Consider the following 17,599-nt stretch of genomic DNA (forward strand, 5'->3'; position numbering starts at 1 on the left):
TTTAACATTCGACATTTGCGTACGTGTAATATGTTGCAAAAACAATCTTGGTCAGTGTGGAATGTCAGTATTTTATTGTTTTTAAAAAAAAACAAGGCTTTGGACAAATTACCATTTGCAGTTTTTTTTGTTCAGTGCATTGTGGCTACCACATTGTGAAACAAGGGTCACTTTAATATCCTGTTGTCGCATCGCGTCGTCGTTATTCCAAATTTTTTTTCACACCAAAGTATAAAGTAACAAACAGAATCCAGATTTTTCACAGGCCTCAAAGTGTAAAAGAAAGCCCAAACACCCGCATTAAAACATCCACAAGCCGCTTGAGTACCATTGTACCCCAACAAATTCGAGTTGCTTTTAAAGTTCTCGTGTCATTTCACACTCCTCTTTCCAACGGATTAGTCGGCCTTTTCCTTCTCCTTCATGTGCAGGAAGACAAAGCTGAAGATGAAGAGTCCCGACATCATCGAAAAGACGCTGGCGTAGTAGGGGAACGCCGTAGGGATGAAGCGTTCGTACTGGGTGTGTTGCAGGGGGCGCACCGACACCTACGGTGACGGAAAAAAGCCCAGATGATCATTTATTGTCAGGTTATTTCCTCATAAAAAGTATCAAGAAGCAGATTATAAGGGGGGGGGGACTAGCCTGAGTGGACGAGTAAAGGTGTGTGTATCCCAGTCGGTTGTAGTCCACCTTGAATTGGAAAACTCCGTACACGTCGGGCAACTTGAACTGGACGCTGTATCCGCCATCTTTGAATGAATCAAAACACCTCATTGGGCTTAGTCACCCTTCGAAAGATCAAATCGGCGATAGCTCGCAACTCCATACCTTCTTTCTTCAGGTAAGTCCTGACGAAGGGGTCGATTCTCACAAACTCCAGTTGAATATCGTCACCGTCGAAAGGAACCCACTGGCCCTCGGAAAGCATCTCGATGACGATGCTGTACTCCTGCGTGCGGCACGCATTTTCAATTTCCGGCCGTTCAAACCTTCACGGGCGTCATTCTGTCAAAACTCACCACGAGGTCGGTGACGGTGTACGCTGCGGGGGGCGAGTCCTCTCCCACGGGATGATGCCGGACTTCACCCACCCTGAGGACGCCGGCCTCTTTAAACACCCAGCGGGAGAGAGCCTCGGCCAATTCCATGTTGCCCGTCAGCTCGTATCTGTGAGGAACAGCACATATCCACTTCGAGAAAAAACCCCACACACGCTGCTATGACATTGATCCAGAAAACGGGGACTGACAGCTGAGATCCAGCCGTGGCTTTCTGCACGTTGGAGGTGAAAAAAGCGTCGCTGAAGAAATCCAGCGAGCCGCTGAAAACCACTCTGGCGTTGTTTCTGGCTTGCAGGCCGGCAATCAGCAGGGTGTTTTTGCCCACGGCGTGGGGGTACTACGGCAAAGAGCGGAAATTAGTTGCCAGACACACAACTGCAGAACGCGTGTCGCGTCGTTACCTGGGAAATGGGTCTGTCGGGGAAAAAGGAGTAGGCAGTTGACGAGCCGGTGAGGATGTCCAGGACAAGAGGGTTGTCGGGGTCGGCCACCATGCTGGAAGAGGGATCGAGGCGGCGTGTGATTCACATTCGTCACGACATGGCGGAGAAAAAAATGTTCTCATTCAAGACAACAACACGAATAAATGATGGCCATAAATGTCATGTTAGAGGACATTCAAAATGTCTTCATCTTCAAAAAGGAATGGCCCCTTTCAATGTCGTCTTACTTACCCAACACCCTTAAACAGCACTGGTTTATTGGTGCCTTTACCGACAATGGTCGGAGCTTTCAGCAGATTCTCTGGGTCGGCAACAATCAATGTGTGCTACAGGTGGGAAAAAAAAAAACCCAGATGACTTTGGGAATAACAACGGAGCGACGTGGCACGGGTACAATTCTATTACCTCTCCAGGATCAGACTTGTCGAAATTGTGATGGTCAATGACGGCGGTCCCCTCCTCGTCAAACTCGACGCCGCATTCGCTCCCCAGCTCCCTCAGCGGGTCACCTGATTAACAGGCGGAACATTTGAACATTCCAAATCATATTTAGCCTCGGAAAGAGCAGGTAGAAGTCAACTGACCAATATCGGAACTGGCAGCGACCAAGACATTTCCGCCGCCGTCAATGAATGACGTAATGGTCTCCACATTGATATTGCCGCCGAAATCTGGAGGAAGAGAACAATTCAGAACATACAGGACAAAAATGTGACACAAGTAACATACCTTCGACAGATGGTGAAAAGATGATGAGATGGTCGTACAGGAACTGGCCATATTTGATCAGAGAAAGCGACGGGTCATCGGCAGTCTTGAACGTTAGGTCAAAGCCGCGATCTGAAAAGACAATATGGGGGAAACGTCAACATAACGGAAAATTCCAGAAAATATTCAATATAAAACTACACGGTCATATATAACACTGTAAAAGTCGATTTAGTTTTCTTTTAAAAACTATATTGTTACATAAGGGCTTCATTATGACAGATTACACATATCAAACAGGCTTGGGCACTCTGATGTCTCAACTAATAATGTCACAACAACTGATTTGTTCCCAAATACTGGTAAGGAATCACTGTCAATGAGTTAGTGGTTTTTCATTTTTAATCTGGATGGCGCAGGTTACTGATCTATATTGCAACATGAAACTCACTAAATAAATGTTTTCCTTCTTTTCTCTGCAAAGCGTTCCCACACCTGTTAGCCACATTAGCATACACGTTCATACTGTGACTTTTTTTGTTGTTGTTGTCATTTTCAAACAAAACCATTTCTTCTGCGGTTGTTTTGTTGCTTCTAACTTGGACTCTTACGAGGTTAGTGTCTTTATTATGTTTATTTTATTTATTGATTGGTCAGTTAAGGAGTTAACTTTTGTGCATGTTTTCTTCTTTCCTCTGCAAAGCGTTCCCACACCTGTTAGCCACATTAGCATACACGCTCATGTGAATAATAAGTATTCATGTTTTTCCATAATATTTTTTTTTTAAATTATTATTATTTTCACCTTTGGCGGCTTGTGATGTGGCAGGGATCTCTTCCAGCACAAAGCCAAATTGAGGGAGGGCTGAGTGTGGAATGGGTAACACCACTGCTCGTCTGCTCTGCCTCCTGCACTACCACAACCAGAACCAGTACGAAAGACTGGACCGGAATGGAATGGAGGCTAGTTCCTAAAAAGGTTCCACCAGCTGTCATTGATCCGGCACGTTTAAAATTATGCGATAATGGTGACGTCATTAGGGTGCGCCAGAGATAGACAACCATTTCATAGGGCTGATTGTACTATAAAGTATTCTGAATAAAAAAAACCAAAATAGCAGCTACGTGTTACAAAATAAGGATTATTCCTGATCGTTGTGTACTAATATTGCATAGAGCCGCCACAGTGAGCCGATTTTAATTGGTGGATCATGCAAACGTTAAGGCAGCTAGGCTAATATTAGCCATCCTTTGAGCATGCTCAACACAGCGCTACAACCGTCAATGATTGAGCTCGTTCTTCTACACGAGGAGGGAGAACAGACATAAAAATGGAGACGCATATGACACCTTACCTGACAAACTGCGGAAAAACATTGAATGTGTGTCCCTCATGTTGACGTTCTCCAGCAGGACCAGGGTCTTGCCGTCGGCCTCAGCACAGTGCATCAAGGAGGCTAGCGAAAGCAATAAAGCAACAATGCTGCCTAAAATGGTGGACCTTCTTTGAATCATCCCTGTTTTGGAAGACAATCTAAAAACGTCCCGGTTGGTCTGCTTGACTGCTATCGACGCGGCCATTATGCTGCTGTGGATGAAAGTCGACGTCAGCGTTAGTGCTAGTGTTGGCTCGTGAGTGAACGAGTCGTTCAAAAGACCGACTCCTTTCAGTGAACGAGTGAACGAATTCTTTTTTCAGTTCATATGACTTCAACCGGTAGGTGTCAGTAATGCGCATTGAAGCTGGTGGCACCTCACCGTAAAACAAAACGAAGAAGAAAATGACGTTCCCGTTCACGAAACGAGTCGTGAATTGCATTTCCCGTTCACCAACTGAACGGATCTGTGAGCGAACGAGGGAATCTTGAAAAACATGTTGGAACGCGGCCCCAACGGACGAGAGCTTGACACCTGTCACCTTTGACCATGATATTTCCCTAATAAAGTGGCCGGTTATTGGGTACACTTGAAAATGGCGGTGTACCTAATGGAGTGTCCGTGTGATTCCCTCGTTAAGTGCACCTGCGTGAAAAGTTTTAGCTCCTGCAGAACGTGAAAGTGACCAAAAACTTTTCACGCAGGTGTGCTTAACGAGGGTCACTTGGAAAACATGTTGGAACGCGGCCCCAAGGACGACAGCTTGACACCTGTCACCTTTGAGGGGACGATTCGTTTGAACGAATCTTTTGAGAGAACCTATTCCAAAGATTCAGTTCACTTAAAAGAACTGTAATGCACATCACTAGTTCGTGCGGCACTTTCCTATGACCCAAAGAAGCAGCCACTCAGAGAAAGGAACGCGTCATCTGTAGTTTTTCTTCCACCAATGGGATAAAAGCAAGTTGTAGTCCACTTCCGCCCTGTCATACCTTATCTGGAATACGTCGTTGTGGCGCCGCAAAGCATGTCTCGCAATTTTAAGTTTTGTTTTAAATGGCATTAAATTGGTTCAGTTTACAAACAAATTAGGCATTTGCCGAAGGTACGCCACAATTCAGGATTTTTGGGGTGTACATTTCTATGGTTTCACCCTCAGACTCAATTTTTCCGCGTGTGGACATAAAGATACGTTTGGCAAAATGGTCACTCAATGGATCCTGAAAACTGCTCACCTGCGAAAGCTACTGTCAAATTAGTAATACAACCAATCATTCCACAACAACACCATCACTCGCCATTCATTAATTGCCTTTAATTCAACTTATTCTAATTGTATATATATGGCCACCATTTTACATTTGAAAAAGGGGAACTCCACAACGTAAACTTTGACGATGCAATTTGGGACAATTTTAATGCAATGCATTTTAAACTGTCCTTAAAAAAACAAACGTAAAAGTGATCATATTTAATACCACTGTAAGACTTGAAAGACAAAATAAGTATACTGTGCTCAAACAAATCTTTCTAGGAAAATACTTAATACATAAAATAATTTCTTCAAGGAAAATGTACATATCCAATGGTGACAAACAACAGCTCATAATGTTCTTTTTTTCCATAATCGACGATGCACTGTTCAGCAATACAATGCAAAAAATAAAGGTTATGTAAAGTGTTGGAATGGTATACACCGTCAACGCCTACCTTCCAAAGTATTGCGTCCACTGGAAGGTGTTTTGAAATGCTAACACAGCTTGAGTGGGAACCTTTAAAAAGAACAATGACTACACCTGAACCTCACACACGATGAGCTCTCCTTCCACTTTTCGATCCGTCTGGAGCTCAGCCAGCATCTCCATCTGCCCGCCGTCCCCCTTCTTCCCATCGAGCAGTCCGTCTTCCCCTTGCGGCTCCTCAATCACGCCCTCTTCTAAATTCCCGTCTCCATCTTGGCCACGGAAAATGAGCTCCCCTTCCTGGATCACCTGCTCGGATGCCGTCTGCCACGTTGCGGCGCCGTCCCCCTCGGCGCCGCTGACTGCAGTGTACTGGTAGAAGTCAGAGTCGGCTTGAAACATGACCAAGGCCTGGGCTGTGTGAATGCGGACGTGCTGGGCTAGCGAGTTAGCATCCAGGAATTTATCCCCGCATGAATCGCAGGCATAAAGTATCTGTGTGTTGGGGTCTAAAAACAGAAGGGGGGGTGGGAGCAAAAAAGGAGCCATTATATTATATTATTTGAAGTCTTTTGCCCAAGTGTTGCTGTTGTGAAGTGAGTTTGAAATGAGTTCTTACACTATCCATCCAGCCTGTTTCAGTCTCACCTGCTTCCTGCACTTTCTCAACTGCCTTGGTAATTTCCGCTTTCAAAGCTTCCGTCGCGTCGGCACACACGGATGCGTCCACTGGTAACACTGCGAACGCGTCAACAAACATTTTGGAGTTCACTCAAAACTTTTGACATTGCCTATAGGTTTGAATATGTTTTGTCTACGTCAAGGCTTTGTGCAAAATACAAATACGCCGAAATACAAACGGCTAACCTGTTAGCTGAGCCACAGTGCTGGCCGCCAGGGCTTCCGTCGCCAGGGTAACAATGTTCTCCGAGACGGTGACAATGTTGAGCTCGCCGTCTGAGGTGGATGCCTCGACGCAGCCGTCCATCTCCTCATCGCTACCGTTGCCGGGCCGCCGCCGCCGCTTTATGCCGGCCTTGCCGCGGTGGACGGTTTTGATGTGAGAGCGCAGATTGTCGACGCGATTGAAGCCTCTGCCGCATTTGTCGCACAGGAAGGGCTTCTCTCCTGAAAGGAAGTCGACGGTCAAGTGGGAAAAACATCGACAACGGGAAGCTGGCACGCGTTACCTGTGTGAACGATGACGTGCTTGGAAAGGTCGCCCACGTTGACAAATGACTTATTGCACATTTGACACTGGTGAGGGCGGACGTTGTCGTGGTGGCGAATGTGGTTGGCCAGTTGACTGGACTGTACAAACCTACCAGGAAGAGACGAAAGACGCAGTACATTATAAGTCACTTTGTGTTCATTATAGATTCATGACTGACCTTTACTGACAAGAGATAGGCGAGTATCGATGACAGGCATCGATATTGGATCTATTTCAGGGTATGGGGTATTTGCAATGGCGGATGATACCAGTCGCCAATACCAAGGAGCCCTCTTGTGGCCTTTTTAGCATCAGGAACTAAATGGCTGAGGAAACATTGATCTAATGTAATCATATCCATGTCAATCCTCTTACGTGCTCATTTAGATGCAAATATTGTGATTAGCATCCTTTTGATGTCATCGATTAAATGGATCGTGGCGACATTAAAGCTCACAATAGTGTCAAAAAAGTGGTCCGGAACATCCCTACCTTTTCCCACAACGATCACACACGTAAGGTTTCTCTCCGGTGTGCTGGCGGACATGTGCAATGAGGGAGCTGGCCTGGGTGAAGGCTTTGCCACAGGTGGGACACACGCAAGGCTTCTCTCCTGTCAGACGGACGGCATTCAGTCAAGGCTGGAGGACGGCAAAGGTTTTGCCTTGCAATAATTCTACCTGTGTGGATGCGCTCATGGCGCTGCAGAGCTCCAGGATCACTGAAGGCTCTTTGGCAGTGTGTACAGACGTACGGTTTCTCGCCACTGTGCACCCGTGAATGGCGCTTCAGATTCCCTGATTGATACACACGCAAAATTACGGAATGTACAATAGAAATGTTTTTCAAGTCCTTTTGACGCAGTAACAATAGTCCATGTGGAAAAAAAAAAAAAAAGATCCCTGAATACACAGGTGTTCAAATAAAGGCCAGGGGGCCAGATTTGGACCGCCACATCGTTTGATGCGGTCCGCCAAAGTAAATCATGCCTGCCGAACTTGATGACGCTCGCTAAAATGTCTCAAATATTTGTGTGCTGAATAATGTTGTCCTATTTTCCCCACTTTCACAGCAACGTTTTACCAACGGCTATCCTTCATATTTTATTTAAAAGCCAAGCCCGTGGCAAAAATACATTTGGGTCAATTGAGACAGAGCGGGAAAACAAAGCGCTTTCTTACCTGAGGTGGTGAATTGTTTGCCGCATTCTCTGCATTTCAGGGGCCCGTCGGCGATGTGGATTTTTAAGTGGGCCTTCAGGTTTCCGGGCTGAACAGACCACAAACAAAGTTACCGCGCCCATTCGTAACATCTCTGATTGAAACAATGACTCAGCAATTTCATAGCGGTCAATGACAGCGTCCACGTGACCTGATTGAAGCGTTTGTCGCAGTGCGGACACTTGTTGCCCTTGTTGGCGTCGTGCGTCTCCAAGTGTCGCATCTTGGCGGTGGGGTCCGAGAAAGCCTTGTCGCAGTATTGGCAGTGGTACGGCTTCAGACCGCTGTGCACCAGGCGGTGGCGCTTCAGGTTCCCCGAGGTGGTGAAGAGCTTGTCGCACGACTCGCAGCTGTAGCGCGCCTCGCCCGTGTGCCGCTTGCGGTGCAGGTTGAGCAGGCTGATCTGACGGTAGCTCTTCCCGCAGATTGAGCAGCAGAATGGTTTCAGGGGGCTGTGATGGGGGGGGGGGGGGAAGGATGCTTACTCGGAGCTCAGGAGACGGAAAGTTCAAGCCCACCTGTGCGTTTTCTCATGAGCTTTGCAAGCCGCCGCATCGGAGAAAGCCTTGTTGCAGTCTCGACAGGCGAAGGGTTTCTCCCCCGTGTGGATGCGCACGTGTCTCTTAAAATTGCCAGTATGCGTGAATTTCTTCCCGCAGTCCTTTTAAAGAAGAACGCAACGTATGCATACGGGGGACATTGTTGTATTGTGTGACACGGGCGCCTCTCACCTCGCATTTGTGCGTCATGGAGCTGTACGGCTTCGATTCGGATCGGCCGCTGATAGCGCTGCAGTGGGCCGCTCTCTCGTCTGCGTCGTTGCCTCCGTCCCCCTTGGACTGACTGTTGTCCGAGTGCGCCTCGGCGGTCTTGTCTTCTTCGCCAACCTCCTCACGTTCATCGTTCTCGCCCGGTGTCGTCGTGCTTTTCTCTGCTTCCGTTTTTATGCCTTTGTCGTCTGTGTTGTATAAAGGACAAGTGAAGCTGAACGATTGCGACGGCAAAGATGCGAAACACTGACGGCTCACCATGAGGGAAGTTTCGTCGAGGTTTCCTAATTCGCCTCCCACGGGAATTGGTAAAAATCGGGGTGGTTACTGATTTGATGGGTGCACCTAGAAATCCAAAAAAACAAACATCAGAGACATTTTTGGAACTGCTTTGACAAATCCAGCCTAACAGTGACATTTCAGAATCTTCCCTCGATAAAAAAAAAAAGCCACCGCGTAATTATTCATAGCATTTCCTCATCAGGAACTTACTGGGGGCGTAGTCTACGTCAGAAGGGTCATCCTGAAAAGTCGATGTAGCGTCTTGTGCAGCGTCACTATCCTCCTCCTCGTTCTTCACAAACGCTTCCTTTTGTGTGGCACTACTTTTGGTTGTGTCTGTCTTCTGTGTTTTCAAAGGGAGCTCAGTTTGGTCCTGGCCATCTGTTAGCTTGTTGTTGTCTTCCGTGGTTGTTGTGGAAGAACTCTGCTCTGCCTCTAATGGCACCTCAGCCAGGTCATTTTCACCATCCTCTGTCGGCGGGCTTTCGCATATTTTTTCTCCTTGTACAAAGAAAAAATAAATAAAAATAATTCAAGTGTCTTCTCAAAATTTCCCACATCACCTCGAATCCTTCACCAAGACTGGACCCACCTTCAGCAACATCGAGTATGATATGGGATGGAGCCGGGTCGGCCACCGACTGGTACAAGGAGCAAGCGTTTACAATCTCTTGCATTTGTAGGAAATTGGCAACGCCCATCACGTCCTCCAAGTTTTCAGGAGTTAAACTCAGCTTGGCTGTGTACATGAATTCCAGGACCTGGGCCAAACCTGCACGGGTAGAAAGCACTTTAGAAAAAGGCTGCAATTGCAAAGAAAGTGGAACAACGCACCCCGTGACAACCTGCAGCATTGCTGATGTCCAGATGCACCACATCCTTCTGTTCCAGGAAGAGCGTGCGGAAGTAGACGCTGCAGGCTGCCAGCACGCATTTGTGGGCCTTGAAGTCCACTCCATCCACAACAAATGTGCAGTCACACAACAAACCCTGCTTGCGCTGGTTGTTGAACTGCTCCAGAACCTTCCCACTGTGCCAGGGGAACTCCATTGTCCTTCAAGGCTTTTTGGATGAGCAAGAAGCTGACCGCAGATTCTGAGGGCGGAACGTTACGTCATTTAGTTATTAATAATGATAAGAAATGACAAAACTGAAACCAGCCCTAGACTCTCAATAACAAGTCAGATTGAAATCAATCAGCTTATTGATGGGAGAGAACATGAATGTATTTATTTTCAATTGCACAAAGACATGGTTCCAATTTCTTATTCGAAAAGTGGGAATGGGTGGAACGAAATGGTTTCTTGTTTGATGTTTAATGTTCTGAAGAACTCATCTAAATGTTAATGTGACTGTCAATGTCTTTTGTGTGGGGTTTCTTTTTTTTTTTTTTTTTTTCTTTTTTAAATCAAACTGGTTCAAAGGACAAAGTCTCAAGGGTAAAGAAAGCTTTGGCAACCTGAATACTTAAATCTCACCAGTTATCGACCTTCATGTATATTCATGGGCTTCAGCTTTAATCCCCAATACTATTGTGAATGATTATGTTTGCTGACAGTCGTGTCACGCTACTGGATGAAAATGAAACGTCTCATTGATCCATTTTCTCCAAAACGATTGGCTGAATACAATCTGATCCCGGTTCGACATTCACGTTTCAGCTACCGGAGGATTTAGAGAGGCCATTCAAAACAACTGCTTGCATTACATGCACAGCGAATGACTCATTTCAACGTTTTCGGTCTTTTCGGCGACGAAGGCTCGACAGTACAATCAATCGATTACAATGTCGCTCTACGATCCTCGTTGTCGTGTTATCAGGGATGCATTTAGTATGCCTAGCGAGGAGATCGTACGGCACAGACAAGATGGCGGACGCTTGTTGTTATTTTCAAAGCTGGCTCGGTAGCTGTTCCTAAATGCCCTCGAGCCCCGCCGTATTCTACCTACCACCGGAATCGCGTGTTTAGGCTCGCTCCTTTGATGCGTCCTCGAACCTGCGGCTCGGCTACTACCAGGAAAAGTTGATTTTAGTAATGGACCCGATCGAGTTTTTCGGGGATCGGTCCTGTGCTGTTGACTTGGTTGAGCGCCATCTTCCTCTCGCTGATCGATTGATAGAGACCAGTCGGATGTGTTTTCACGAGCATGCGCAGTGGAAGACATTTGTAGTTGCTGTGTTTGACCGCGTGGCTGTGCTCAAACTCAGCTGCTCGATGTGTTTTCACGAGCATGCGCAGTGGGAAATATTTGCAGTTGCGGTATTTGACCGCTTGGCTGTGCTCAAACTCAGTTGCTTGAACTTCAATTTTAAGTACCGGCAAAAAAAAGATACTAAGTACAGAATATTCAATACAGCAGAGATAAAACTAGACATTTAGCAGATTCCATGATTTCGTTGTTGATGAAATGAAAATGCATTCAATGCAAAAATACTTCTTTCAAAATATTTTAGTGCCTATCTGTCATCTATTGATCTAGAATTATAACTGCTATAAATTACGGACTAAACGAGAAATGTCCTGATGTTTTTTGTTTTTTTATTTCACTAGCGGCAACGATTTTTGTTGTTGTTGGGAAGACCAGAATAAAGTTGCAAAATATCCCGACAAAGCATTTTCTTTCCCTCTTATGAACTGAAAAATCCCTTTAGCCCTTTTTCATCAACACCACAATCCCGATTATTATGTAACACACCTTTACATACATCTTTGTAAGATCCGATGTCGCAAGGTGGGGGGGAAGCTTGGTTACTATGGGAACAGACTTCTCATCTAATAATGGGAGGCGAGAGTGCTGTTGCTGGTAGTAATGCAAGCGTTTAGTTTCCCTAAAAAGACCCACAGGTGTGTTGTAGAGTGTACCTGTGTGACAAGTTGAGAAATGTATTCGTTTTTTACTTCATACCTATGCACAAACACACACACACACTACAGCAGTGATTCCAACCATTGTTCACATTGGCATGCTGGAAATGGTCATTCGTTATTTTCTGTACAGTTTATTTTCCAATTTTCCTTAAATGGGCCAGAAAGTATTATTTAATTAAATCGAAAATAATTGTGATTATGATTCAGTAATTGCAGTCAATACATTAAAGTTACTCTGAATTATACTTGTCAAGGTCAAAATGAGCCGGAGCCTCTCCCAGCTAACTTTGGGCGTCAATTACCAAGCCCAACAAACATTCTCACTAATTTCTGTGAAGTTGGAGTGAAAATAAATGGTGGAGACAATGAAGTAGTCTATGTTTATAAGAGCTTATCACTCTGCTCACCATGCGCCCTTCCGCCACTATACAAAATAATAAACCTCATCACATTCATTTAAAGATCAGTTTAAAAAGTTAGTAATGGATGATGTATACATGGTTGCGTGTTTTCATGGTGTCTTTGTCATTAAATGCCGTGATATAATATCGTATATTGCACCAAGTATTTAACTAGTTCACATGATGGTGTTATTTGTTTATATTCTGCTTTGTACCACTCTGCTGTCTCCGGCCAGGTCAGCATTGCAAATGTTTTCAATTGCTTCACCTCGACAACTAGAGTCCAACTAAAATAAAAATAAAAAGACATGCATGTTTTTGCTATGTTGGATCAAGGCGACGTACCCACTGAACACAAGCCTCGATTCCAACTGAGTGATCATGAAGCAGAAGCACATGTGCCTAATATGCATGGTAATTCTAATCTGAACCAAATTTAAATAATTCCAATCAAAAACTATATCCTTCTTGCCACTATCATTCTAATCATCCCCAGACTGGATTTTTCCCCTCACACATTTGAGAGAGCAGGAAAAAGAGAGAGGGGAGGGGGTTCATTGGAGACGTCAGCAAACATGCATTCATACTTTCTCCCCATTTTCTGCTCTCTCTCTCTCTCTGCTCCCGCTCTCTCGCTCTCCTTCTGTCTCTTCCTTCCTCCCTGTTTGCCAGCTGCCCTCCCTCGTCATCTTCTAGCCACCATGAGCACCAGATAACCGCCTGCAGGCTTTCCACACACATCATGGGTTGCTGCCTCTGTAAAAGTCACAAAGGTCAGTCTCGAGATGTGCGTTTGTGAATGTGTGTCACAAAGGTCAATGTCGAGATGTGTGTGTGCGTGTGCTTATGACCGCAAGTCTGAAAGTTACTCTGATCTTTTGGTGCTTGCGAGAGTGAGTGACATGTCAAGGGCACGAAGCGGCAGACCCTAAAAATACCCCAAACAAATAAAAATACAATCATGACCTAATTCCATCCAACAAATGAGGAGTCTGAAGCACAAATTCATCTAGGAAAAAAAAAAGAAAACTTATCTTCATCATCTAGCTATTACCGCATGAGTCCGGGAGCAGCCATGCTTTATTTGGATCAGAACTAAATCCTGATAGGACTAAGCCATTGAAAATGCCTCTCGTGATTTGTATTCTATGAGGTGATGTTAACATGGAAATGCTCACTCAGCGCCTTGGAAAACTTCAAAATGAATGAGTTGCTGAAGTGAGTTGACATTCTTAGATGAAATCAAAGTCTTATCAAATGCAATATTTTCTTTCTGAATCTGTAATGCAAATCAGGGGTGTGTGCTTGTGTGTGTGTGTGAGTTTTTTCCCGCTCTAGTGACTTAAGTAAATGGAAGGGTATCACTCGCCTCCTGTTGCTGTAGTGTTTCCATAGCAACAGCCAATTGTCTTGACGCTACCTCTCAGGGGGAAACCCAAAGTGTGTGTCCACTGACCTTCTCAAGGATGTTAATTGTCATTTCCTCTTGTCATTCAATGAGCCTTGCTTACAAAATGATCTTGGTAAAAGGATTCAGTCCAAGGGATGTTTGGGAAATCACTTTGCTTGACCTTTGGCTGGAAAAATAAAGGAAGTAATAGTTAGGAATGGCCTGAGCGCTGTTTAGAAACACACATGAGCACTCAGACAGTAGACGTGTAATTAGCGTGTGCTTCGTCCACAGAGCTCTATCCCCTGACAGTGCTACACGAGGGTCATCCTCCAATCTCCACCAAGGTGAGTCAACCCGCACCCCAGAGGTCACTCTTTTTATTATGTATCAGAAAACTAATAGTGTATGTTGTCTTGAAACCAGAAAAAAATCTAAATTTACTTCTGTTTTGAAAAATTCCTACTAGAACAGCTGAACTTTACTTGATGTTAATCTGTGGCACTCTTTAACATGAATTTGTATGATTGAACTCAGCTACATGCCCAGATTTAAGCGGGTGTGCACACTTATGCAAGCACATAATATCAGTTGTTTATCTATATTTCCCCACCTGAAAATATTTCTTCTCTTTTCATAACAATCATGGTAGTCTCTGTTTTTATAGTACGGAAACCTGGCATTTGAATCGGGGTGTGTAGACTTTTAATCCACTCCAGTTCTACTTCTAAATGTAGGTTTGAAAGTTGCAAACAATAAGTCTTCATTTCATAACAAGTGTGAGGTAAGCGTGATTCTCAACAGATTGTGAGTCTCAACAGATTCAATCTGCTCTTGCGTCACACTTGAGAAAATGCCAAAGATAATTCCAGTCTTCAAAAAAGGTGTCCAGATACTTTTGCCCTTTTCCTCATTCTCTGCCAATTGAAAAAAAAATCGATTTTATTCTCAGCATGTTGTAAACAGGTGAATGAAAATGGGGCCAGAGAAAAGAATTGCCGTCTCCTCGTCAGTATTGACCACAGCTACTTTGCTGGGAACATTTCATGCGTTTGACAAAACCCCCTTTGATTGCATTTTTTTTTTCCACCATAGCCATCAATCTTTCCCGTTATTATTTTGAATACAAGAGGAGCGTTGTAATGCGCTCGACGTTCAGATGAAATACCAAACAAAACACACCATGACTGATTATTATCAATTGCTGATAATAACATTTACTGATAACCATCAATGACAAAAAGTGACAACGTTCAAAGATAAACCAAAAGGTGCTTTTTAACGCCTATTACATTTATAAAAACAAAAACAGTTTCAGCTAGCTAGCGAAATAGCTACCGTTTTTTTCCATGTATAATGCGCAAAATTTAACTAATTTATTGTCCTAAAATCTGGGGTGCGCATTATACATGGGTACATAAAATTTTTAAAAAAAAATTATTTTTATTTTTTATTTTATTTTTTTAAATCCGGATATCATACGGAGGCCGCCATTACAGATGCGCTTTCTTCTCTGCTGTTCACTTCGAACACAATGCTCTCGTATCAGACGCTTGCTAGATCACCTGCTTGTTTGCTGTCACAATGTACCCTACGCAAATCCGAAACATTTCTTCGCTATCGAGTTTGCTAGCGCATGCGCAGTGATACTGACCGGCAGAATAACATCCGGTTGTTCCCAAAGATGATCTTTTTTTCTGAAATCATTTTCCGTTTACGGACTTAAGTAGGAGTCAAAATTTGGGTGCGTATTATACATGGGTACAGGCTTTTTTCCAGCATCAACATGCCACTTTTAGGGTGCGTATTATACATGGGGGCGCATTATACATGGGAAAAAACGGTGATTCCATCTGAAAGTGATCCCACATTTCCAATGATGTTATTTTGTTTTCATTGACAAACCCTATGCACGCTTTTCAACTGAAATATTTCGTTTTCTTTTCCTCAAATGCTGTAATGAAAATATGATGTTGGTGTGCAGGATGAGCAGGCTCCATCAAACGGCCAAGCAGCAGAGAAAAGCAACCATTACAACATTGGCGAGCTTGCCACGTCCTCTTTGTTAGGTGAGATGGCGTGCGCATTTGTCAACACACAAAAACAAGATGAGCTTCACCATGAATGCACAAATGTGGGAAACGATATTAGTGACATTGGAAGGTTATCTGTCTCTTCTGTGCTGTATGCAGACTTTTCAAAGAAAAGTGGACCATTAAACATTCAAGTATGATGCCCAGCTGCATCCCTCTTTTCATCATGTACTTTTTAATCACTGAAAAAATTGGTTTCAAACGGAGTTACAGCGATTTAAAAGCAAAATAGATTTTTTTTTACACATCATTTACTGTGATTAATTAAAGTATGTACAGAACTAGAACAGGATTTTTGATCACATGACTTACTGTGATTAATTAAAGTATGTACATAACTAGAACAGGATTTTTGATGACATGATTTAAAAAAAAAAAAATTCTAAGAGATTTCACATTGAAGTTTGAATGAGGAAAGGGAGTAATATTGTGAAGTTTGGTCAATATCTGGAGTGGTCATTTTTGTTTTGGCCAAAATAATCCCACTTGTGCCCATGTTGTTAACTGACTGATGACATCATAAGATTGACGGGACCGTCCATTTCATCCGCAAATTTCTGTGGAGTGACAGGCCAATTGCTTGCCTTTTTTTTTTGAAACCACGATGGGAGTCCACGTTAAACAGCTGTCCAAGGAATAATTATTAAATAAATAAATCAGAGTCCATATTCAACGTGGAATCTCGACTGGCATCTATTTATTTAGTATGTGGAATGGTTGATTATGCGCTGCAGTCTAACCGAGTGACGGGAAGAGCGCGTCATCTGTGACAGATTGAGAGATTGACAGACATTCCGTCAATATTGACGTTGCAGAATTGCCAGAACGACTCAAACTTGTTGGAATCAGGTCTTGTCTACCGGTCGGGTGGATGCCGAGTGCATCTGAATGTCAAATGTGGAAGCAGGCAGTGGAGGAGGCTTGCAGGCTTGCAGGCTTGCAGCCTGCCTCTGCTTGCACATCTTTATTTCATTCCCTTTATCAAGATGTATCCCTCCCCATTTAGGTCTGGTGGCCACCATAAAGGAGCACATCACCAAGCCCACGGCTATGGCTCAAGGGCGAGTTGCTCACCTGATTGAGTGGAAAGGCTGGGGAGGCGGCGGCGGCGAGGCCCGGGCGGGCGGCGGTCGGAGCAGAGGCTGGGCGCAAGGAGGCGGAACTTGGGGCCCTGAGGAAGATGAACAATTTTACTCTCAAATGACGGATGAGATCAAGGAAGCTCGCTTTGCTGCCGGTGAGTCAGACACAACAAGGAATTCAATGGAAGTTCTCAGGCGAGCACAATCAATACAGTTCTCAGGAACAATGACTCACACGGGGGAAAGAAAAAGAAAAACATGTTTGTGTGCAGGAGTAGCGGAGCAGTTTGCCTTGGCTGAGGCCGCTATGAGTTTTTGGTCCTCCAACGACTGCTTTGAGCAACCTTCGACGAGCTTGCAAGGTTGGTTGTCACGTCTGTTGGCGAATTAAAATCTTGGCAATTATTGCATTCTATAGAGGAGGCAACAATGAGCACACAAAAGTCGTTGGAAAATCCATTTCGGGATCGATGTGAGAAGAAACTGCCCGTTCATGCTCACCATCTCGGTTCTTGTGCATGAATGTTGATTTGCTGTCATGGCAACAAAGGAATAATCCAAAATGGTGAAAAGTTTTGAAATCAGACGTGACACGGTGGAAGCGTAACGGACTCGCCGGAGTCTGAGCACGAGATCAGCAAGCGCAAAATACGTTTATCTTTTTTGAACAAATCAAGTTCATTTCCGACACGTTCATTAGGGGCATCAAGGAGCCACCTGTTGTCTCACTTCCTGTCGGATGCCGCGAGCATGGCCACGCCCCAGTACCTGCACAGCATCCACACCGAGACGCACGGCGACAGCCAGCTCGGCGGCCCGGTCGCCCCAGAACCGCCCAGCGTGGCCTCCGTTAAACGGCAGGACCAAAATTCCACCAGCGAGGATAAATGCAGCGGAGTCACGGGCGAGGCTGCTGCTGCTGTGCGACACATAGACAGCAGCTCATTGTCTGAGGATGATGTGTTTTATAATTAAACACCTTCACATTCTAATCACAGCGGTGC

The 17,599-nt window shown here is 44.6% G+C and overlaps 3 protein-coding genes across 5 annotated transcripts; 1 reads left to right on the forward strand and 2 right to left on the reverse strand.

Annotated features, from left to right (window-relative positions):
* Positions 1-51: 51 nt before the first annotated feature.
* On the reverse strand, positions 52-3,851 carry ddost (dolichyl-diphosphooligosaccharide--protein glycosyltransferase subunit (non-catalytic)). The gene is made up of 11 exons (XM_061297077.1): positions 3,571-3,851; positions 2,237-2,347; positions 2,092-2,178; positions 1,913-2,016; positions 1,739-1,833; positions 1,466-1,559; positions 1,253-1,401; positions 1,023-1,170; positions 832-952; positions 651-752; positions 52-553 (listed from the first exon to the last, which is right to left on the reverse strand). The coding sequence occupies exons 1-11, from the start codon at positions 3,794-3,796 to the stop codon at positions 549-551; spliced, it is 1,242 nt and encodes a 413-aa protein (XP_061153061.1). The 5' UTR covers positions 3,797-3,851; the 3' UTR covers positions 52-548.
* Positions 3,852-4,886: 1,035 nt separating this feature from the next.
* Positions 4,887-10,876, reverse strand: zbtb17 (zinc finger and BTB domain containing 17). Of its 2 annotated transcripts, XM_061271318.1 has the most exons (15): positions 10,710-10,876; positions 9,605-9,854; positions 9,352-9,531; positions 8,970-9,260; positions 8,736-8,822; positions 8,439-8,665; positions 8,226-8,368; positions 7,859-8,159; positions 7,669-7,756; positions 7,168-7,284; positions 6,980-7,100; positions 6,465-6,595; positions 6,142-6,402; positions 5,923-6,012; positions 4,887-5,783 (listed from the first exon to the last, which is right to left on the reverse strand). In XM_061271318.1, exons 2-15 carry the CDS (start codon positions 9,807-9,809, stop codon positions 5,383-5,385), a joined length of 2,643 nt encoding a protein of 880 aa, XP_061127302.1. In that variant the 5' UTR covers positions 9,810-9,854; positions 10,710-10,876; the 3' UTR covers positions 4,887-5,382. The 2 variants fall into 2 exon arrangements, with proteins under 2 accessions (XP_061127302.1, XP_061127303.1); XM_061271319.1 differs by lacking the exon at positions 10,710-10,876 and having other exon boundaries at positions 9,594-9,845.
* Positions 10,877-12,142: 1,266 nt separating this feature from the next.
* Positions 12,143-17,570, forward strand: fam131c (family with sequence similarity 131 member C). 2 transcript variants are annotated; one of them, XM_061271322.1, is made up of 6 exons: positions 12,155-12,803; positions 13,715-13,767; positions 15,405-15,489; positions 16,520-16,750; positions 16,868-16,957; positions 17,296-17,570. In XM_061271322.1, the coding sequence occupies exons 1-6, from the start codon at positions 12,773-12,775 to the stop codon at positions 17,568-17,570; spliced, it is 765 nt and encodes a 254-aa protein (XP_061127306.1). In that variant the 5' UTR covers positions 12,155-12,772. The 2 variants fall into 2 exon arrangements, with proteins under 2 accessions (XP_061127305.1, XP_061127306.1); XM_061271321.1 differs by having other exon boundaries at positions 12,143-12,803; positions 16,520-16,957.
* Positions 17,571-17,599: the final 29 nt, after the last annotated feature.

This window comes from Syngnathus typhle, linkage group LG2 (genome assembly GCF_033458585.1).
Source record: "Syngnathus typhle isolate RoL2023-S1 ecotype Sweden linkage group LG2, RoL_Styp_1.0, whole genome shotgun sequence".
Taxonomy (NCBI): domain Eukaryota; kingdom Metazoa; phylum Chordata; class Actinopteri; order Syngnathiformes; family Syngnathidae; genus Syngnathus; species Syngnathus typhle.

What these genes read in the sequence shown, in the direction of transcription:
- zbtb17 (XM_061271318.1), bottom strand. Translation starts at nt 9,809, where the DNA reads ATGGAGTTCCCCTGGCACAGTGGGAAGGTTCTGGAGCAGTTCAACAAC. An exon ending in CATACTCGATGTTGCTGAAG is followed by an intron (nt 9,261 to 9,351) that starts GTGGGTCCAGTC and finishes TCTTTGTACAAG; the next exon opens with GAGAAAAAATATGCGAAAGC. An exon ending in CACTGTGGCTCAGCTAACAG is followed by an intron (nt 6,013 to 6,141) that starts GTTAGCCGTTTG and finishes ACGCGTTCGCAG; the next exon opens with TGTTACCAGTGGACGCATCC.
- fam131c (XM_061271321.1), top strand. Translation starts at nt 12,773, where the DNA reads ATGGGTTGCTGCCTCTGTAAAAGTCACAAAG. An exon ending in CCTCTGTAAAAGTCACAAAG is followed by an intron (nt 12,804 to 13,714) that starts GTCAGTCTCGAG and finishes CTTCGTCCACAG; the next exon opens with AGCTCTATCCCCTGACAGTG. An exon ending in ACCTTCGACGAGCTTGCAAG is followed by an intron (nt 16,958 to 17,295) that starts GTTGGTTGTCAC and finishes CACGTTCATTAG; the next exon opens with GGGCATCAAGGAGCCACCTG.
- ddost (XM_061297077.1), bottom strand. Translation starts at nt 3,796, where the DNA reads ATGGCCGCGTCGATAGCAGTCAAGCAGACCAACCGGGACGTTTTTAGA. An exon ending in CGCTGCCAGTTCCGATATTG is followed by an intron (nt 2,017 to 2,091) that starts GTCAGTTGACTT and finishes CCTGTTAATCAG; the next exon opens with GTGACCCGCTGAGGGAGCTG. An exon ending in CCGACAGACCCATTTCCCAG is followed by an intron (nt 1,402 to 1,465) that starts GTAACGACGCGA and finishes TCTTTGCCGTAG; the next exon opens with TACCCCCACGCCGTGGGCAA.